Here is a 24,091-nt window from a genome sequence, read left to right as displayed (position 1 = left end):
ATAGGGGATTCAATATTAGAATCAAAATTTAAGAGAGTATTGGAGGATTTAAAATTAAATAAGGCAAAAGGGATAGATAACATTCCATTAAAATTTCTAAAATCACTGGGGGAAGTGGCAACGAAACGACTATTCACACTGGTGTGTAGAATGGCGACATACAATCTGATTTTCGAAAAATATCTTCCACACAATTCCAAAGACTGCAAGAGTTGAAAAGTGCAAGAATTATCGCACAATCAGGTTAACAGCTCATAAATCCAAGTTGCTGACGAGAATAATATAGAGAAGAATGGGAAAGAAAATTGAGGATGTGTAAGATGATGATCAGTTTGGCTTCAGGAAAGGTACAAGCACCAGAGAGGCAATTCTGACATTGCGATTGATAATGAAAGAAAGACTAAAGAAAAATCAAGACACATTCATAGGTTTTTTTTTTACCTTGAAAAAGAGTTTGACAATGTAAAATGGTGCAAGATGTTTGAAATTCTGATAAAAAATAGGTGTAAGCTACAGAGAGAGATGGGTAATATACGATATGTACAAGAGCCAATAGGGAATAATAATAGTGGACGACCAAGAACAAAGTGCTCAGATTAAAAAGGTTATAAGACAGGGATGGAGTCTTTTGCCCCTACTGTTCAATCCGTACATCGAAGATGCAATGATGGAAATCAAAGAAAAGTTCAGGAGTGGAATTAAAATTCTAGGTGAAAGGATATCAATGATACAATTCACTAGTGACATTGCTCCCCTGAATGAAAGTAAAGAAGAATTAAATGATGTGATGAATGGATTGAACAGTCTTATGTGTATGGAATATGGACTGAAAGTAAATCGAAGAAAGACGAAAGTAATGAGAAGTAGCAGAAATGAGTACAGTGAGAAAATTAACATTATGATCAATTGTCATGAAGTAGATTAAGTTAAAGAATTCTGCTACCTAGGCAGCAAAATAACCAATGACTGATGGAGCAAGGAGGATATCAATAGTAGACTAGCACAGGCAAAAAGGGCATTCCTGGTCAATATAAGCCTACTAGTATCAAACATTGTCCTTACTTTGAGGAAGAAATTTCTGAGAATGTACATTTGGAGCACAGCATTGTATAGCAGTGAAAAATGGACTGTGGGAAACCTGGAACAGAAGAGAATCAAAGCATTTGAGATGTGGTGCTACAGATGAATGTTGAAAATTAGGTGGACTGATATGGTGAGCAATGAGGTGGTTCTGTGCAGAATTGGAGAGAAAAGGAATATGTGGAAAACACTGGCAAGAATAAGGGACAGGATGATAGGACATCTGTTGAGACATCAGGGAATGACTTCCATGGTACTAGAAGGGACTGCAGAGAGCAAAAACTGTAGAAGAAGACAGACTGGAATAACTGAGTTTGTAGGTTGCAGGTGCTACTCTGAACAGTTGGAACAGGAGAGGAATTCATGGCGGGCAGCTTCAAACCATTCAGAAGGCTGGTGACTTAAAAATAAATAAATAAATAAACTGACAAAAGCAGATGATACCTGATGCTGGTAATATGGTTAACAGAAAATCTGCCAAATCAATCATGAAATACTTGTTGTGCTCCCCAGATCTTACTTCAAAGTGCTATAGACTGATATTCAAAGAAAGGCAAAAAAGAACTAAATAAGCAAATGCGATGGGACAAACCTATAATGAATGGCACATTTTCAACAATTTTTCAAATTGTACCAATATCAATCCAAGATATCTTTAGAATTCTTACTTAGCTAAAGCATCAAAAAATCTCTCTTCTTTTTGTCTCAGTCACTGAAATCCAAGTGCAGATCACAATTACAATCAAACTCACCCAAAGCTCTTCCCCAACTAGATAACTGTCCAGGTAATTAACAACATTGGGATGTTTGTTTTCTCGCATCACCAATATTTCATTAATAATAAGCTCTTTCTTGGGTTGTTGCGATAGGTTCATCTGCTTGATAGCTACCTCCATCCCCGTGGAAGTCTCAATAGCAGTGTACACCGTCCCTGATGCACTAAAATGAGTGTGGTAATCAGCAAATATTCAAGCTACATTAAATGTTGTAAGAAAAAATAGATCTGTGATAAAGTAAAGGTAAGAAATCACTTAAGCTTCAGGTAAAGACAAAACTCTGAGATATCTAAAATACGAGAGAAAAAAGAAACAGAATTTCATTTATTATAAACTTTTATGTGAGTAAATGTATAATTCTAAGATCATTTACCAAATCTTAAGTAAATTTTATGGCAGTTTTGAATTATTTAAACTAGCAGATATGTATTCCTGCACAAAATCTGAAAAAAATTCTGTTTAAATAACCTGTCTGTGTTCAGCAATTACAATGAAATTACTTACCCCTGCCCAATCTTCTCCATCTTTGTATACTTCCTATTGGGATCACCAACACTGACTATAGTTCTCAGTTTTTCAAGTATTTCTTCATCACTCATTTTTTTCTTACGCGCTTTATCACTAGGTGTCCTTGCATCTACACCAGCACCTACACTGACATTATTATTCCTATTCTTGTCCAGTGTGCCATTTGTTGTGCGCGGTGCAGCAGCCACCGATGTGGTTGTAGTCGCTGTTGTTGTAGCTGCTGGGGCTGTTGTTGTTTCCTCTTCTATTGGTTTGGTGTACTGAAATTGCGAACAGTTAACTCGGTGGTATACAGAACAGCATAAATATGTACATCAGACAGTTCTAATCACACTTAAGGGATAATATGTTTACTATCTCTTACGTGACTGGCACACCTCAGAGACTAGATGGTGACAGCTCATAACTGCCCACTGGTCCACAATGATGAAAGTAAGGTAACCAAATCTAAAACTGCACTCATTTCTAACAATAACTTCAATTGTTAAATTTTAATACCTTATTCTTTATCAGAACCTTAATATCTGTTAGAAACGTAACACTATAGAAAACTTATTTCAACCAAAAAATAATCTGCAGCAGGGTCGCACACACTGATTCAGCACATTATGAACTGAAAATAAAGAACTCAGATCCACTTTTCTCAGTACAAGTAAATTTCAAACACACTGTGATAGCACGCATATCCACACTACTAGAGGCAGGAACAGAAATCTTTCTGTTGAGTTTACTGTAATTTTCAGCGTTATTTACTGGAACTACTACTTATGCAACTCATTCTCCAATGGTGTTCTCATTCTTGTAAGCATTTATCAATTTTTGCCAAGATCAGAAATAGGAGGTATGACAAAAATAGATAGTGAAAGCAGTAAAGCTAACAATTTACTATATAGTTAGTGTGCTGAGACACTGATAAGCAGATACACTAGACTGTGGGTGCAATCATGCCTTTCTGTTACCACGCCCAGAATGAGAGAAAAACCGTTTTACTGCAATTTTTGTGAGCACATGAACTGCACTGAGAAGTAGTGCACTGAATTTCAAATACATTGTAAAAAAAAGGAACCTTGCAGTATTTTATATGGCAATTTTAAATGTGTGTTATATATACATTATTTAAACACCACATTAACATAAAGAATGGACTGTGATAGAAGTTAGGAGTAACAGGTCTTCCCATGATTAGACAGGAAGTTGGATCCGATAAATTTTCAAAAAATAATATATGACATTTTTTCTCAATTTTCTTGTCTTGGAGCATAAATAAAAAAAAAAAGAAAAAATGCATTTCATTACATGAATGCCATAGACAGTTAGTAGAACTGCTTTGGCAGGAAGTATTATATATAAATCACAGTGAGAGACTCTTACTTACCTGAAGATCGATACTGACTAGGTAAAACTGCCATTGCAGCAACCAGGCAATTTACAGACTTTACAGAAAAGATCAAGATATTGGCAGAGCAGGTTAAACAGTGATTCAAAAAGTTACGGTCAGTGACTTATGAACAAAACTATTTGACAGAGGAAATAAATTCCATTTCCACAAAATTAAAGGCAGAGCAATAATATACAGTCCAGAAAATAAGTTCTGTTTCTGCAGCCACCATGAGAGAGGTACCCTATGAATAGAGTGATAGGACAAAAATTCGATATCTTGAGGGGGAGAGAAGCTGTTGAAATTTAACAATGGTGATAAGAACAAAATAGGGAGCTGTGGACAATCATTCAAAAGAAGTAAACCAAAAAACAGATAGACAAAGTATAATCAAAATGTATTTCTGAACTAAAAACTGAATATAGTGTGGAAATGTCTGAGCTATGCAGCATCAGTGACACTTGCGGTCAGACTCACAGTTGGCTAATTTGAGCTGTGAGCACCAACTCACAATGTGAAACGAAGTTTAAGAGTCAATCTGAAGAAACTTCTGCCACTACTGAGGACCTAGAAATGAAATGAGAAGATTTAAGAATTTTGCAATTCAGAATCAATGACTTTTTAAGCAAATGCAGCAGCTTGCCATACATCTTATAGCTCCTCTTCTTGTAAAACACTATGCTTAAAATTCACATTTAGGTTATGAAATTGTCATCTATCTGCATGCAGAGATTGGTAGGCTAAAGGATGAAATAAACCAAACTGCTACCAAGCCACAAATGCAATATTGTATAGTAACAAGGCCTGAGCAGCTGGCACCTGTGTTTGTAGTGGAGGACAGCATGCCAAGGCATCATCATAAAGTATCTTAAGAACAACACAGCAGGACACACAACCAGTTGTGTTTTTAGAATCATTCTGAGGTATCCTTCCCAATACCTGGAATAACATTCAAAGATCCCCTTTTTAGCTAGCCATGTGCAGAGAGTGGTTCCATTCTGTAGGCTATTGAAGCTGCTGAAAGTTATTTACACTACACTGACTTCATGCAGTGGTTTCTGGTGAAGTGTTCATTGCAAGGGGTCTCAGATACATCTTCACACTGGAGTTCCAAATCAAGAACCTTACAATAGCAGATACAGTATGACAGTCTGCATAGAGGTTTTGAGAAGTATTTGAATAAAATTGAATACGGAGACAGAATAATAGCTCAGGCAGACTACTAAGAATTTTAACACAAACTGCTGACTGACATTAAGGAGATAAGGTTGGCCCTTCCTGACTCCAATGTGAAACAATTACTAATCATGCTGGACTATTCTGATTTAATGCAAGAACACCAAGTGCAGGAGCAGCACATCCAGTTTGACAGTGGGAACCATGGCCAGTTGTAAAGTGGCAGAGTGGCATAGGAAAGTGTCTATGATGCATGACATGGAGGGGCTGCAAATTACAATCAGAAAGACCAACATAAGGGTGCTGCAACTATGATCAAGGCAACAGCTCAACACAGCAAATCAGAAGGGAGCAACAATATCGGTCTGGATACAAAGGACCCATGAAAGAATGACCAAACAGCCATGAACAGGCAAATGAGCAAACGTGGCATTCAAATTTGTTATGAGGGTACGAGATGTTCCAGATATTTTGTAACCAAAGTTTGGAAATAAATAATTTTGTTGAGTCAAAGTGAAATCTCGTACTACTTTTGAATATAAATAAACAAGCTTTCTTAGTGGAATTATATGCATTTTTGTTATGCAGTATAATCATTCAGGATATAAAGTTTTAATTATTATGTAAGAAGATTTATTACAGGACAAGTCCTGTTCTGTTTATTTTATTTTATTAGCACGAGATATTCAGCCTGGTCTCCGTGCCATTCCAAGGGAGTTGAAGACATACATGGAGTCTTTACGGGCAAAGTAGTCAACGGTAGCAAAGAGTCTTCTGTGCCGGCCAGGCATACCAATGACCATAAGTTTATATCAATAATGTATATACGTATGTTTTCAAAAAATGCTTGTTTTTGCTACCCAGAGGGTCTCCTGTAATACAATACTTAAAATATGTGTTGAATTTAAAGGTGCAACAAAAGCCTTAAAAGATCGGAGTTGCCAAGTCCTGGGTTTTATTAAGTTATTCTACAGATAAGAAGAATATTTAACAAGCTGGGGGTTTGCAGACCATTCCGAGCTGAAGATCACAATGAGGCAACTTAAAATATAAACAAATCCTTGCAGAGGGAACCATACAACTAGCTGATATAGAAATTAGGGTTTCATCCACTAAACACTTGGTTCAATACTATAATGGAAAATTAATGAAAAAGTTGTTTCTCTGAAAAGAAGCTCAATGAAGAGCTAAAGCAGCTGGAAATCCCAAGCTACACAGAATTCTAGCTATTGTGTGGTGTATAAAGCCATTACACATTTAAAGAAGGCAACTGATATGAAGCTGGTAGAAGATATCGGTCAGCACATTCACTTCAGGGACAATTTAATGAATTTACTGAAACAATATACCAATGTATTAGAAAAAAAGACAGGGCTTGATTAACATATTTCCATTCAAACTAAGTGGGAAATCAGATGAGCCCTTTTTGTGGAGTCTTATCATATGCAGTTGTTCAGGAGAGCTGTGATGGAAAGAGATATCAACAAATGGCAAAAGAAGAATAAAAGTTGCAATGTTATAGACTGCTATTCCTTTGTTTCCATCATAATTTATTTAGATTTACTTAGATTTAATAAGTCTCCAGTATATGCTTCACATCATAGGCAATTTTGTGTAATCTGTCAGAGGGTTTACATTTAACTGGGTTGATTAGACAGCATACAGTTAGGATTCCTGGTTATGGTTGGCACACACATAATATGTATGGTTTGCTGTTTCACCTTTCTACTTGTGCAGGGTACCATCAATCTGCACTGTAATCTTTTAGCATGGATTTTGTATTAATTTTGGCAGACTGGAAAATCAATCTTCTTACATTATCATATTCGCAGGACAGAAGCACAGTTTCAGATTAGTTATTGGCGAGTTGTGAAATAATCTCAGGACTGTATTTTCTTTTTTTCCCCTTGCTATTGGTGATAATAAGTTGACAAATTTGCGCAAACAGGAACAGAGAGGTGAATGCAAGGAGCAAACAATACTATTTGTATTAAGGTCTGCAAAAGAATTCTCCATCCCTATACTGCAACAGGAAATTAGTAGATAGTGCTTACCAAACACTGTAATAGTGTTTTGTAGATATACAGCCACCATACCAACAAGTTATGCAAGAACACGAAACACAAGGAGAAGAAGGGAGAGAGAAGGCATATGATGCTATTTCACCAGTGCATTGTAGTTTAAGTGGATGCACAGCCCACAACACAATACAATACAAATCAGAATACGAAAACAAAAGCAACTGGCAACACCAGTTCGATGTGGCATGTGTGTCACTTTCAACCACAATAATTCGGTCAGAAAAATTCAAGAGCACTTTATGTGCAAAGAACAATTACATTCCAATCAGTAGGGATTACACGAAAAATGACTGCAAGATAGTTCAAAGCCAGACATCGCAATTGTTACACTGTGTTTACACAAAGAACATGTGGTGCTGTGATGTAGCCACAGCACACTGTTTGTAAAGACTTACATGGTGCAAAATAGTGCTTGTTCTCTTATCTCTCATCCCCATGGACCAAATTAATTAGGCCATGTTATGGGGTATATTGTGCATTTTCTTTCTTCTTGGTTGGCTGATTAGTGTCATCAAATCATCAGCGTGTGTGACAATCCTATATGTAAGTAGACATCCTATATGTAAGTAGACATCCTATATGTAAGTAGACATCCTATATGTAAGTAGACATCCTATATGTAAGCAGACATCCTACATGCAAGAAGACATCCTATATGCAAGAAGACATCCTATATGCAAGAAGACATCCTATATTTAGTGTAGTATTTAAAGTACATATACTAAATCTATATTATATGGAGTGTAGTAAGTAGAATCATGTATGTAGAATCCGGATCTGGGAACAATGGCCAGAGACAGTGGTTTTTGTGTGTGTGTGTGTGTGTGTGTGTGTGTGTGTGCGCGCGCGCGTGCGGGCACACATGTGTGTTTTCTAATTCAGAAGAAGGCCTTTTGGCTAAAACTTGAAATGTATAGCAGTTTATTTCATTGTGCCTCTCTGTGACTCAAAGTCTGCTCTACATGGTGAGTAGCAATTAATTATTTTCATAAGGTTATAATTAACCCTATAAGCACTTTATTGCAGAAAGTTAAGCTATTGATCCCTATTAAAGGCTTCTGAACTGTTCTGTTCAGAGAAAGGTAAGACTTTGGTTAAAACCTATTTGAAACAAACCTTGTACCAAATGTGTTGACAGAAAGTTTTCCCAGCCATGGCTTTTGTGGAGCTTCTCATGGGCTAGCATGCAAATTTAAGGCAAGGAATATTCATACCATGAACCACAGCTGAAGTAACCACCTAAATACACAGGCCTACACACAGCGACCATTTTGGAGCATGACTTCACTAGCTAAGGACCGTTTGTTACATGAAGTTTCAGGTCACGAGTGTGTTGTGTGGAAAATGTGTGCCACTTGAAATTTGTTTATTTCATACAGTATACATCCGTAGTTCTTGTTTAAAGCCTGGGGCAGAAGTGCTGTGTTCCCTATTGCCAAGGAAATTGTAAAGCACAAGAAGAAATTAAAGTGTACATGTTCCAATTTTCCAGATGCAAGAAGCTGAGAAATCACTGACTCACTGCAATACCCAGAAAGGATTTTGTGCCTGCACACCATTTAAGTAAATGATGATAAATTTGTGGTTTGCCATTTGTTGAGACTGCACCACATTTGTCGGTTTTTTAAAGCAGTTTTGTATAGAGTGCCAAGGCCACTCGCTTCTTAATCCAACACCATAGTTGACAAGATTAGTACAAAGCTGGCTGTAGAATGTTTGTCCTGAACATAACTGTTTTGACAAAGGATAGTAATACTGACTTTGGCGTGCTGTTACAGATTTGTCGCAAACATTTCCTAATGGAAAGTATTGTTTGAACAACATGCTACCATTATGATAAAACAGGGCACATTTTAATTGTCAATCTCAAATGACAGAGGATAAATGAAGGATGAGTTACATCAATATTTTCTGGGAATGACCTGACAAAAAGTGAATGTGTCTGGAAGCAGTACAACTTCTGCAAGCCATGAAGAGAAGTCAAATGTTTTTTATTCCAGTCTTTGATCACAATATCGATTCTTTAAACGATGACTGGTTACAGTCCGTAATGACCATCCTCAGATCTGCAATATACAAAATATATACACCTAGTGAGCAGTGTGTATTTCAACATAATACAGCAATATGTATCACAATATACTACCAAGCAACCAGGAAAATGTGCAGATAAAATAAGGTAAAACGTAACTTTTTTCACACAATGTCCTAAACTGATAAGGCCATAATGGCATCGTCGGAACATATAATCAGCACTGCATCATCACATATATCTAAAATAAGGTGTAGATTAGGCCACATTGTCCACACAGTCATTATTCCAACTGGCTACTGAAGTACAGTAGCTACCTGAAATCTGTTTGCCTACATCCTCCCTAGATGTTGCTACTGTGGACTTAGATGTAGTCATCATTTATGCAAAAAAATATAATCTGCCTCACATATTTATACCTAGCCTTACTTGATGATTTATGTCAAGAACAGTAGGCATTTGCCTTACTTCCATACATTAGCTGCTCTAATCCTGTAACTGATTATGTCCTACCTATTCATGGAATGTATAACCAGACTATATAATTTTATTTATTGACTGTTAATATGTTCTTTAAACGTTTTCTGTGGGAGACATATCACATTGTATGTGAAGCCCTCTAGTGGTTAAGTTATTACGATCAGTGCACGCCTACATAACATCCTGGTGGCCGACCCAACAGAGGGCACTGAACACTGATCTTTTTTCAGCTGTCATATAGACATTTTATCTTTCATAGGCAATTTATAGGTTGCTACAGGCTATGTATTACGTATATTAATTGTTGACTGTAAATTTACCACAAAAAGGGTCGGTCCTGTTCTCTTCGTATATTTCCTTTTAATAATTTTAAATGGGTAACTGTATTCATCTTTTAATGTATCTCAATTGGTTTCTATGATGGTTATCAATTTGAAAAGTCTGCTACATGTATTTTACCTAATGTGTTTTTATCACATTATATTTTTTGTGGAAATGATGACTACATCTATGCCCACAGTCACGACATCTAGGGAGGATGTAGGCAAATCAGATTTCTGGTAGCTACTGTACTTCAGTAGCCAGTTGCCAGTTGCCTATTCTACACCTTATTTTAGATATATGTGAGGATGCTGTGCTGATTATATGTTTCGACGATGCCATTATGGCCTTATCACTTTAGGACATGGTGAAAAAAGGTATGTTTTACCTTATTTTATCTGTACATTTTCCTGGTTGTATGATAGTATATTGTGATATGTACTGCTGTATTATGTTGAAAGACACACTGCTCACTAGGTGTATATATTTTGTATGTTGTAGATCTGAGGATAGTCATTACGGACTGAAATCGGTCATCATCTAAAGAATTGATATTGTGATCAAAGACTGGAATAAAAAACATTTGACAGCATTGGATCACTGTATATGCGACTCTGTTGCAGTTGGTGAAAATGAAGGGAAGTGTGAAATCAACTGAATAATATTAAAGTGAAAATAAAATTTCAAGTATATTTCAGTTACTAGGAGAGCATAAAATCGACTTGTCTTCATTCTGGACCATCACCAGCAAGACAGACTGTCTACTTTTTGTTACATAGATGCACCACCAGGATCTGTACATCTGTTGGTTATTCTGTAGTTATTAATGGAAGTTGGAAGTTCGTGTTTTTTACAAGGAAACTTTGGTAGATAATGTGTCGAACTTATGTAAGTTTCCTATGAATGTAAATTGCTTACATTATACTGAAGGTACACTTAAGTGTGTTGAAACCACGCATCTCCAGATTTTAAAAAACAGCACTTATTACAGTTAATGCAAGATATTTTAGATATGCTTGACTCTGATGATAAAAGGTTTTTTTTCCAGTTAGTAATGTCCCAAATACATATTGTGGTGAGTAGCAGGCACAGACTAAGATATAAACCAGAGGACTTGTTGTTTTTCTCTCTTGTGCAAGTTATTTTACTAGCTGTTTACAGGTTCGCAATGGAATCTGGAAATCTGTTAACGCCCCATCCCAGCACAATTTCTCTTCATCTGCCTCTTCCAGTAATGCTGCAACAGAGGTAACTGCTTTGTATGGTTTGCGAGCTCCTTCAATGATGCTATCATTGCTTTTCTTCTTGTCTTCTCCTACATCCATTCTAAAAATTATTTTTGCCTGTAAACATTTGCTATAAAACATTTCCTTTCAGCTGGGAACTGTGGTGCTTTGAAGTGATCATGTAATTGGCATAAAATGTATTCAATTTTTTCCGTTCACTAGTATACCACATTTTTTTCTTTCACTAGTTTTACCTATGTTATGACATGCTTGCAGGACATTTTTGGTCTACTGTGGATAGATGGTCAAATTTGGTTTAATGGTATGAAATAACACCTGAAATTCACCAGTTGCTACCATTTCCTGTAATAAAGGCTGCCATTCAACTGCAAACAGTGGTGGTTGAAAAGCAATTAATGTTTCCTTATTCATGAACCTTTCCATGAATACCTAATTATAATGCCAGGAAATAACTGGCTGATTATTAATTCCTTCTGTAGTATATTCATGTAACCAGTCTGAGTTCACTGGGTCAAATGCAGCTGCTACAAATCTTGCTGTGATGAGAACAGATTGGGGGAGGAACAGTTGGATTTTCTATGTGGTTTTTGTTGTTTATCGTCTTCAATGAATGATACATCATGTTCCATAAATCTCATTCTGCTGAACAAGTCAAGATATAAATTAACAACCAGGAGGCGGCACTGTAGGTAATTCATTTTTTTTTTGGTCATCAGTCTACTGACTGGTTTGATGCGGCCTGCCACAAATTCCTTTCCTGTGCTAACCTCTTCATCTCAGAGTAGCACTTGCAACCTACGTCCCAATTATTTGCTTGACGTGTTCCAATCTCTTCATGTGAAATACATAAATAATATATTATGGAATGTGAAAAGTAGTTGGTTTGGGAAAAAAGTCACAGCATTCCTTTTGCAATATGCAGCTGCTGTTTTTATCTACTACATTATGCTAAGCATTTATGTAACCTTACTGATTTTCGAGGTCATCATCTGTCTATATTCTGAAATAAACTGGTTGCTATGAGCAATAGTGTGAACTGGAAGTCACATACCCGAGTGCAAAAATTTTAATAAAATATGGGAGTGGCTAGTAAGGTACTCATACTCTTTTAGTTTCTTTTCAGTATCTTGGGATTTCCAATTTTCTGCCTGGTGTCTTCCAGTGTCATGTTAGATTTTTTAGTAAAAGTATCTCTGGAAAGTTTTTAAGGCAAAGTGGATTCATATTATTGTAAGACTATATTTTCGGAGAGACGTTTAATTCTCATATCTGGTGTGTCTCCAGCAAATTCCTCCCATTGATCATATATAAAACGATCTCTGAAAGGTGTAGCTGAGTCAGCATTTATGACTGTGCGTAACTGTACTTTATGTCTTCTTTAACTAAGCATGACTGAGGAGAATGGTTTATTGTTGCCCTTTGACCATCATAGTCAGATAAACCATTTACTGTGGATTCCCATCTGTTTCATGAAAGACGGTTGGAATTAATGCAACAGAGATTGATAATTTATTCTACATCCTCTTTTAGTTGGGGATATTACTATGGCGAAGAAATCAAAGTTGGATTACAATGTCCTCAACCAGTACTTTCGGTGCAATCAGTATTATACAAGATTAAATTAATATTGAAATAGGAACATACAATGACTTCCTAGTTATTTCTACTAAGTATTATTAGCACCACTCTAATTACCTGGTGAAGTGTAAAAAGAAGTTCTGCTGTGGGCCTTTAGTCTGTCAGAACTAAAATAACTAGAGTACTCATTGAAGACCATGACCTGGAATTTTATTCCACTTTTTATGTATGTAGCCACTGCTCCTTTCCTTGCAGTATGCTGTCTACTACCCTTTCAAGTGCATCTGTTAATTTCTGTGACTTCTAATGATGTTTTGTGGCACATATTACAGCTACAGAACTATCTTTTGATTTTTCAGTTACTTTTAGTTATATGAGAAGTTCGTCTTTATTATGTATCATGCTTGTTGTGTTTTCATGAAAAAGTCCAAAATTATATCGATAAAGTGTTCCACAAAGTAAAGAATGAGCACAGTATAGTTTTACTTAAGTAAATTTTGTATTATAGTCTGCGCACAATTTCCTTCACTGATACACAGAAAGAGCTTTGTTCTACAGTGAGATAACCATCTCAATATCTTGTGCTGTATTGCTATATGTGTTATGTATCTATCTGACTTCATGTAATGGTTTACTGATTCGGATTGTCATACAACTTTTCTGTGCTGAAGGGTAAATTTTAATTCTCCCTATGGTTCCTAATATTTAGTATTCCTTACATTCTTATCGGATTTTTGGGTTTCTAGGATTTTTACTTCAAAGAGCTACAGGATTATTTTGCAATTATACAAATATCTACAGAATCATTTGGTCATTTATACAAATATAGCTATTTCTGATATAATTTTGGACTTAAATAATCTATGAAATTAGTTTTAATGAAGTCATTGTTTAACAGACTACGCAATGCAGGAAGAAAAATTATGAGATACTTAGTTTATAACTAAATTGGTAGCACCCTCTGACAGAATATTCAGTGAAGGATATGAAAGCCACAATTTTTTTTTTTTTTGTGTGTGTTTAAGGTTCTTGTGAGCCTGGAAAATTACAGAAATAAAATATCTTTGTCATGTTTTTTTTATTTAGTGAACACTGTCTCAGGAGATGCCCCATTTCATCGAATGATGTGGGTTTTGTGTGCAGTCAGCACATTTTTAAGGTTAAGGGGAGACAAAAATTTACTAAAATAATGCAGAAAATAAATTCTTATATTCTGAAGAACTGTGTTGCTTGATTTCAAAAGGTTATTGTTGTTTATTGTTGTATATGACTGATATTTTACTGAAAGAAAAGTTAAGTCCCTGAAGTGAAAGAGTACACACAAAATTAAAATTACAGTTTGTCTTCATGCCCACTGATGTGTATTTGCAGTACACTGACAAAACAACTGAACATGCTCACAATCATGGACCAGTTTTTTTACATTACTTTATGTAATGGTGTAAATTTCCTTAGTTAAATTACACAGCTACATAGCAGAAGGAAGCACGGAAAAACCAAAGCAGTTTCAGCTCAAACCCTTTAAGTTTTTATACTGTAGCTGCATCATGCGTCACAGCACAGTTATGATACAGACTGTTATCTGTGTGTGACATCACCAGGGAGTGCACAGACCTGTTGTCTGGGTGGCATTGGGTGAAGGCAATCATGACAAGAAAGTAGCTATGTTTCCAAAATTTAGAAGAATAAAAAGATTCACCAGTACCTGTGTGTTCACCACTTTCTGGCCAGAGACGTATTCCTTTTGCTTATATATTATCTTACTGTATGTGCAACATCTTAATACCTTGTATATATACATTGATGTAACTTCTTTAGATCACTTGAAAAAAATTGTTTTAAGTTAGAAAGTGCTTTCACCATATCAATTTCGACACATTTTTTGTGATTTCAAATCAAAGAATTTTTACACATGACTCTGTATAAACTGAATGAGAGCACTGTGCTTTGTGAAATCGCGTAGTTCATGGTAACTTTCAAGTGGCACTTTGTTACACCATTGATTGCATTCATTGAGGATACACCAGTTAAACATTACTATGGTATTAATGTTAATCACTGGCAGTACTCTTATACAACGATCAATAGGTAGTGTTGGTCAATTTTTATCCAGTTTGAAAGCAACAGAAAGAAGTGGTCATTTCGCAGTCGTCTTGGTGAGCAGATGAGTCTCAAAAGAAATAACATGTTTTGTTTCAACACATAGGAGGGGGGGGGGGGGGGGGGAGAACACCACACACAACCTAACAGCATAATATAGTGTGATTCAAAAAAATGTTTACAAACTGACGTGGCACAATGGGCTTACAACAAGGATGAGTAATATCATATGAACAGGGGTTCGCAAATGCCACGAGAGAAAGCTACAGTCACCACAGAAAGGTGCTCTCATTGTTTTGAGAGCATTCACAAACTCACTGAACGATAATTTGAGTTTGGGCAGCATGATATGTGAAATTTCACACTTTTATTAAATTCCTACTCCACAAGTGTAAAATATTCATTTACTATCTACTAAAACACAATTTAGGTGTTCAATAGAAAAGAGATTCAATTACATATATCACATTGTTTATGTCTGATACTTGAGTACAAAAAAATTTTTGTACACAGTCTGAATCATGCAGTCTCGTATGATCAATCATATACATTGTTACACGAAAATGATAATTAAAATAATTTCAGATATCATAGGTTGTTTTTTTTTTCAGATCATGAAATTGCACATCAAGAGAAAAGGGGCCTTTCCTGATAGGGTAGGGAAGTCACTCAGGCTCTAACTTCATAACTTCAAGTGAGTACAGCAAGTGAGTGCAAGCAATTATGAAACTCACCAGCAACACATGTGAGTTGAAAAATCGAAGCAGTTAACAATAAAATAAAAAACAAAAGAAAGGAAATCACAATAATAAGACAATTTCTAATACATAGAATACAGATACCAAAACATCAACTAAATAAACAAATAACTTAAACTCATGGGACTCACTCGAATCCAATGTCGGTGTTCAAACTTGCCCATTAATTTTTCAATGCAAGTTTAAAGCAGGATTAGGATGAGGATAAATGTCTCAGCAGCAGTTAGATGTAAAAAGTTATGTTATATCATACTTACATAGTAATATTTGGATTTGTTACTGCCCTTTGAGCTCTTACAAGAATAGGCATGACTTAACAGCTCAAGTTGCCTGAAGTGAGGAACCAAAAGGTATCAAACCTCCACTGCAAGCCACTGTTCACAATGAGGCAGACATCTTTGAATTATTGTCTTGGGAGTAAAAATAAGGAGTGAGAAATAAAATCTATTGTTACATCAAACAGATCTATTGAACCTGACATAAGATTTAATCACATAAGATTTAATCACACATCTTATAACAGAGATTTCAGTCAATTGACGGTAAAAGTTAAAATATGACTTATAAAAATGGTGTGATGTCAAGAGTGCCTGCTCAAAGTTCAGTTTCTGAACTCTGGAGGAGTATCTGATGCTTTCATTATGTCACATTAGGTTTACAGCAACTATTAAGGCAGTGGAAGGCAGAAATTCTCACACTTTAGTCTGCATCTACATCTGCATTTTGTAAGCCACAAAAGGGTGTGTGGAGGAGGATACATAGCTTAGCAAGATAGTCAGACATATTTCCATATTACTGCTCCAGAGGAGAAGTCCAATGTTTCAATCATTTTAACACCTCATTTGATGCTTTGTTAGAAAACCATCATGGTGTTCACCTCAAATGGTTTATGCAAACCTAGAAAAACTTACATCTACAGGGTGGTGCACGAAATGTGTTACCAGTTGTTTCTTTCACAATTTACGACGTACATTAGATATCCTGCTGGGATCCCTACAGCAGTACCAGCAGAGCTTGGAAAAACAAACGAGTTACGAAATGATGTGTAATTCCCAATACTGCCACTAGGAGACTAGTAAGCAGCAATGGCTGACAATGCAAGACTGACGACACAGCAATGATCGGCAATTGTGTTACTTTTTCATTAAATGAAAAGCCTTGTTGTGACTCAGAGACATTTTTGACAACAGTTTAACACACGATGGGTCCCTTGCAAGAAGACCACCCACAGATTGTACGATAAATTTGTACAGGAAGGAAAAGTATTCGAAGCGAAGCGACCTCGGCCTAAGCCTGTTTGCCGGAGAATATTGAAGCGGTACGAGTTGCTGTACAGAGAAGTCCCGGGAAATCGTGTAGAAAGGCAGCAGTGCAACTGGGAATATCCAGACGCTCCGTTCAACGCATTCTTAAAAGTGACCTCCATATGTATCCATACAAGACGACCTGTGCACAGAAGCTCACTGAAGAACACAAGCAGCAGAGACTACTGTTTGCTCAGTGCGCGGAGGATAGGGAAGAAACTATCAACAACGTTTGGTTTTCAGACAAGGCGCATTTTCATTTAGACGGTGTGGTTAACAAACAAAATGTATGCTTTTGGGCCACTGAAAACCCACAAGCGCTTCATGAACGACAACATTAAGCTCTGAGGATTACAGCGTGGGCAGGAATTTCCAGTCATGGACTTATTGGACCCTGTTTCTTTGAAGAAACTGTGAACAGCGAGCGTTATTTGTGCATGCTTCACAATAGCTTCATTCCACAGCTTCTTGCTACTGCCTTGTCCTTCAACACGCAGTGGTTCATGCAAGATGGAGCAAGGCCACATACTGCAAACACTGTGTTGGAGATTTTACACAAGCATTTCGACATGCGAATCATTTCACTCAGGTTTCCAGGTCGCTTCAGTGACGGACAAAATTGGCCCCCCAATAGCCCAAGACCTCAGACCATGTGACTTTTTTCTTTGGGGGTACCTAAAGGAAAAAATTTTCCCGAAACGGCCACATGATTTAATGGAGCTCAGAAGACTTATTCTTCAAGCTTGCAGTGAAATTACGGAAGACATGTACCATAGGGTAATCACTAACTTCAGCATGAGATTTTCACTCTGCAGCGGAGTGTGCGCTGATATGAAACTTCCTGGCAGATTAAAACTGTGTGCCCGACCGAGTCTCGGTCGGGCACACAGTTTTAATCTGCCAGGAAGTTTCACTAACTTCAGCGTTCATTTGAAGGAAGTTAGGAAACGAAATGGTGGACATATTGAGCCTGTGTTGGGTTAGAACAAATCTCCATGGACGGCTGTTCATTGTAGTATATGTTCCTTTCAGATTGTATTGACAATAAAGTTTATATTCAAAAACAACATGGTAACACATTTTGTGTGCCACCCTGTAGATAACCACTCATCCCAAACATCAGACTAGTCACTATGCCGCAGGGACAAGAATGACCATGATGTAAAAGCAATCACTCAAAAACAATGCAAAGAGAATACTGGGAAGGGTGGACCACATCTTCGAAATCATTCTTTTCTAGTACCAGATGAAGCAACATTTGATACAGACAGATATCAGTTTTATCACCATGTGTTGATGCATATAATTGTAACTGCCTAATTTACAAAAAGTTTAGTCCAAGATCTTCTCCCCCTGACCACCTCTTTATCAAATTCTTTCAATCAAACTCAGAGATTCAATGTGCAAGTCTCATACTTACTATAGATTTTGTACGTTCTGGCCGAGCAGCAACAGGTGGAGGTGGGGGTTCTTCATCCACCTCACTGCTAGTTGGGGCTGAAGTGACATTTCCTCCTCCCTCTGTATCTGGTGTTGTTGACGAAGGGCTGCTACTAGAGGGCTGGCTGAGGCTATGCTGGCTATGACTTGACCCAGATTGCGTTGTCACTTGCCGCAAACTGGGTCTTGGGGATGGGGCTAATTCAGCTGTTGCTGTCAAAAGTCACACTCTCACTATCTCGACTACACAAAAAGAGGCAGTTCTTTTTGCAGTTATTCCTTACACAAAATGTCACATTTTTATATGAATGAAGTTACACATTATGTAAAACATGTAAAAAAAGCAATGCACAGTTATAATACAGCGAAGCATGACCTAAAATAACAACAGGATAACACAAATGACGTGATGCATCAACACATCAATTAAAAATGATGACATTAATCATTAAGGCAAAGCACGGAAAAAATGAATGGTGCATATTTTCAAATGCCTCTTTAAAAAGTACAGGATTGCAAACAGCATAACTAGAAAGATCTAATGCTTCTTAAATTAATGAAATTCCACAAGAAAATAAAATTCACCTGCTCTCAGAATTGTTAATTACCTAAAAAATTGAATACAACCACACTTTTCATGTAGACAGTCATTTATATGTGATTTTTATATTTTCAACAACAGCTAAAATGCTAGAAATATTAATAACTATCAAATAATATAATAGAGGGAAACATTCCACGTGGGAAAAATATATATAAAAAACAAAAATGGTGTGACTTACCAAACAAGAAAGCACTGGTAGATACACACAATAAAAAAAAAAAAAACACACACACACACACACATACACCCACACACACACAAATTTCAAGCTTTCGCAACCCAAGGTTGCTTCATCAGGAAAGAGGGAAAGACAAAAGGATGTGGGTTTTAAGGGAGAGGGTAAGGAGTCATTCCAATCTCCTTACCCTCTCCCTTAAAACCACATCCTTTCGTCTTTCCCTCTCCTTCCCTCTTTCCTGATGAAGCAACCTTGGGTTGCGAAAGCTTGAAATTTGTGTGTGTGTGTTTTGTATTGTGTCTATCTACCACCACTTTCTCGTTTGGTAAGTCACAGCATCTTTGTTTTTTATATATAACTATCAAATAAGATATAAACTGATAATGCTTAATGCAGATGAGATTCCTTTATTACTAGAACTAAAGCCCAACAGAAAACAAGAATGCTGATACTGGTTCTTGAACAGATGAGGTAAAAGACTTCTTCTACAGAACATAGTGAGGAAAGGGAAGATTTAAAATTGTCATCCCACACATATGCTTATATTTGACATTCACCCCTCTCCCCAAACTACGAGCAATCCACTTCCTGCAACATTGTTTTACATGACAAAGCAGTCAACATTTTGTGTGTGTGTGTGTGTGTGTGTGTGTGTGTGTACGTGCGCGCGTGGGCATGTGTGTGTGACTTGCTCTCATATGTTCCATCCCGTGTTTCACAATTGTTTCTGTTTCCTACCAAGAGAGATAAACATAATTATGAAGCCTATATCATGGTACTGAGAATGAAAAAAGTGTCCCTTAATATCCTCCTGCACAAGATATCTCAAGTCAAATACATATATAGAGAAAGAGATGAAACAAGTCTCATATCCGGTATGTTACTCTGAAACATAAAAAGCAGGTACAGATAAATCAGTTGTCATACTAAACACAACAGAATATTAAAAAAAAGACTTTTCTCAGTCTGAGGAAACAAAATAAGGAGAAAATAAAAATATGAAAGACAAAAGATATGACATCATGAATAATAAGGAAGGTATAGTTGAAACAATCAAATAACTGAACAACAGAACACTGATTAATGAGAGTAAGGAAATTGTCATGAAAGATCAAGGATGCTTAACAGCAGTAGCCTACAAGGCTGTGGCTCTGTGACAGACTTGTGAAACATCAGATCCACTAATCTGTCTAGCTGTGGTATGTGACATTACAGCAGACTTGGGAAATGAAAGAAAACCAAGATAAATCATTTGGTAATATTTCGAACTCAGTCATTCTATGAAGTATAATGATGCCAAGATTTTAACACAAGCATCAAGACACTGGGACAGCGTCATCAAAGAATCTATTGAAATTAATATCGAGGAGTATCTTATTAACCGTAAAATCCGTTTCCAGCTGAGCTCAGCTTGGAACCCAACACTTGATCTTCTGAAGATGCAATGGAGGCAACATCAAGACCCCAAGGGACACAAGTATGAAGATGGAATTAGTACATGTAACAAAGGACACGTGTGAAATGGTACCTCAGACAACAGACACAATTCCTGAGGACATTCTACCGCGTCTCGAGCAATAATTTGAAAACCACAGGCCTGAAAATAGCACTGCAGCTTCTCCTGGTGGGCATGGACTTTGGACACAACGCCTGACATGGCAAGAGAATGTCCTAGATCATAGGAGGACTTAAATGATGACAGTCACAAGGTAAAACATTTAGCACGGCTTGGATGTCATTCAGAACTTAATACAGGAAGATTGACAACGGATAATAACCACAAAGTACAGAAGCAGTGTGCAGAACAGCCACGGCTAGAAGAAAATGCTACAGTCACTGCTACTGGGTGGTGCACACCACAGACAGAGCGCCTGATGCAGCTCGGACAGAGTGAGCACCTAGCGCAACATACACATATATACCAGACTCGTTCCACACTGGAATCAGCATCTGACAGCACCTGAAGAAGACTGCAAGTCCCGCAGTTGAAATATCATGCAGGAAAGATGCGAATAACTGGCAGCATTCCAATTATTCAACATGACAATGCCTTGCCAGGAAAGCATGAAAAATTACATTAGAAGACTCTATGGGGAGGAAATATATGTGAATATCAGAAAGTTGGATACACTTCGACAAAGATAGATAGGGGAGACTTCTCAGTCCCTTTCTGTTTCCTGCTGTGATGCCGAAAAGAGAACGTGGTTCTCGTGTTTGCTAGAATCAAACAATCATGGCAATTTCAGTGTGGCCAACAGAATTAAACATCAAGTGAGATTAGCATTGTTCAGGGTGAAAGTATATGACATGTGCCACGAACTTGATGTGAGACATGTGCCACCAACTTGATGTGATACCCAGAGTGTTGCTGTCTCTACACCTTTTTATGGTAAATTCTCTAACCAGACAAGACAGGGAGCGAGTTAATGGCACCTGCTGGTTCCTGGAGAGGGCACGAGGAAAACATCAGCAATTAGTCATGTTTTGAATATCTTAACGACAAGATGCAGCAGAACGAGGACACTTGCACAGAACGAGGACACTTGCACAGTTGTCAAACTGAGAAAGAAAGATCTAAATGTGACCACCTAGAAGGTATGAGTAAAGGTGTTTACTTTGCAGTTACCCCCAGAAAGCTTCCTGTTGTGGCCTTTGTCAGTGCAGTGGAGCAGGTGGTCCTGAAACTTCCTGCCAGTGAGGCTTAAGAAATTTGACAAGAGACATGTAGGGTGATCACTAAAACCAAGCTGCCCCAATCAAACACCTCCTGTGACAAGAGGTTGGCCCTCAAACGACTCCAGGAAGATGACATCATTCTGATGTTACTGTCCAATAAGGGGAATGCTACCTTCATCCTACAAAAGGCAGATTATAACAGTAAGGTGCGGCAACTTCAGGGCAACCTGATATGCAGACTAGTAGAAAGGGACCCCACAGATAAGGTGTGGATAGGAAGACCAGTGCTATTGTAAAGAAAACTGGCCTTCCAGAAAAGATCTTTAAGCAGCTAAGAGCTAAAGCACCAGTATCACCCAGACTTTATGGCCTGCCTGCCTGCAAAAGGAAGGGGGTTTCTCTACATCCAATAGTCAGCAACAATGGTGCAGCCACCTAACTCACTGCTCAACACCTTGGGAAGACGCTCTTGCTATATGTGGGGATGTGTGCCCATCACATTCACAACTCGATATCCTAAAACTCTTCAGGGAGCTACAGATCATGGACTCTGACATTATGGTCAGTTTCGATGTGGCCTCCCTGTTCACCCCCATACCACTGAATATTCACTTGAGCTGATTGGAGGAAAGTTCAACAGTGCTCTCCTGGACTCATTCAGGCACATACTGACCTCAATGTATTTCCTTTATGAGGGTCAATTCTATGATCAAACGGAAGGGGTGGCAATGGATAGCCCTCTCGCACCGGTGGTGGCTAATCTCTTTATTGAAAGATGTGAATAGGAGGCACTTATTACGTCAGTTCCTGATCAACTGAAACACTTTTTTTGGTACGTGGATGACACCTTTGTCATATGGCCCACGGGAGAGAAAAGCTCGATGTTTTCTTGGACCATCTAAACTCGTGCCACCTTAACATTAAATTCACCATGGAACTGGAGTAGGATTGACTACTCCCTTTCCTAGTTGTGCTAGTTAAGAGGAAGGCAGTTGGTACCTTCAATCACAATGTGTACAGCAAAATACTCACACCAACTTGTACCTGCTAGCCAGCAGTTGCCACCAGCTGTCACAGAAAAATGGTGTACTCAGAACTCTGGTCCACCGGGCACAAACTCTGTCAGATCCCAATAATTTGGCAATGGAGATAGAACATCTATAATCTGTGTTCTAAAAAAATAGATATCCTTCTCAAAATGTTCAAAACGTACTGCGCCCTGTTTCCCTGCCAGATATTTCTGAAGAGGTACAAGAGGAAACACAGAGGGTTGCATATTTGTCACATGTCGGACTGATATCTGCCAAAATCAGCAGAATTTTCCTAAAACATAACATCAGAAACATGTTCCATCCACCCACCACAGTTAAGGCTCTGCTACAGAGCATGAAGGAGGATCTGTGTCTACAGAGACTGGGTGTTTAGCATGCTCTGCTACGGAGCATGAAGGATGATCTGTGTCTACAGAGACTGGGTGTTTAGCATGTTCTATGTGAATGTGGTATGGCATGCATCGGCCAGATGACCACAACTGTTGATATCAGATGCAAAGAGCACCAAAGGGACACCAGACAGACAGGCAACCAATCTAGCAACTGCTAAGTATTGAGTTCTAAACAATCACTCTACGAAATCTAATGAGGCCAAGATTTTAACAGAAACGCTAAGATATTGGAACAGCATCATCAAAGAATCTACTAACATTAAGGTCGCGGAGAATCTTATAAACCGTGACATCAGTTTGCAACTGAGCTCGGCTTGGAACCTGGCTCTTCTGAAGATGCAACAGAGGCAACATCATGACCGCAAGGGACACACATATGAACATGGAATTGGAGATAACAGGACAGTACATGTAACAAAGGACGCAGGAGAAATGGTACCTCAGACAACAGACACCATACCTGAGGACATTCTCCCGAGTCTCAAGCGGCAATTTTAACACCATCGGCCTGAAAACAACACTGCAGCCGCTTGTGGCAGGCAAAGACTTCAGATGGAACACCTGAGATGGTATACCTTGGTAACAGAATGTCCTAGATCCCAGGAGGACTTTGATGATCACAATCTGAAGATAAAAAGTCTAGCACAGCTTGAACATCATTCAGAACTTAATACAGCAAGGTTGACAATGGATAATAACCACAAAATATGCACAGAGTGTACGGAACAGCCGCATCTAGAAGGAAATGCTACAGTTGCTGCTATTGGTCGGCACATACCACAGACAGAGTACCTGATGCGGTTCGGAGTGCAGAGGGAGCACCTACTACAACACAGGCATAAATACCAGACTCGTTCGACACTGGAATCAGTATCAGACAGCACCTGAAGAAGACTGCGAGCCACAGAGT

At 37.9% G+C, this 24,091-nt stretch overlaps 1 protein-coding gene across 3 annotated transcripts in view; it reads right to left on the bottom strand.

Annotated features, from left to right (window-relative positions):
• The window catches only part of LOC126236873 (serine/threonine-protein kinase Pak), a 144,168-nt gene that overhangs the window by 35,532 nt on the left and 84,545 nt on the right, over window positions 1-24,091 (bottom strand). For 2 of the 3 annotated variants that reach the window (XM_049946494.1, XM_049946496.1), the window contains 3 exons: window positions 18,260-18,492; window positions 2,361-2,644; window positions 1,833-2,019 (listed from right to left, as the gene is read on the bottom strand). In XM_049946494.1, the coding sequence (XP_049802451.1) occupies window positions 1,833-2,019; window positions 2,361-2,644; window positions 18,260-18,492 (704 nt within the window). The remainder of the gene's footprint in view (window positions 1-1,832; window positions 2,020-2,360; window positions 2,645-18,259; window positions 18,493-24,091) is intronic. The other variant, XM_049946495.1, reaches the window with a different exon arrangement.

Source organism: Schistocerca nitens, chromosome 2 (genome assembly GCF_023898315.1).
Source record: "Schistocerca nitens isolate TAMUIC-IGC-003100 chromosome 2, iqSchNite1.1, whole genome shotgun sequence".
Classification (NCBI taxonomy): domain Eukaryota; kingdom Metazoa; phylum Arthropoda; class Insecta; order Orthoptera; family Acrididae; genus Schistocerca; species Schistocerca nitens.
The sequence above is the reverse complement of the archived record's forward strand: the minus strand, read 5'-3'. Positions and strand labels throughout refer to the sequence as shown.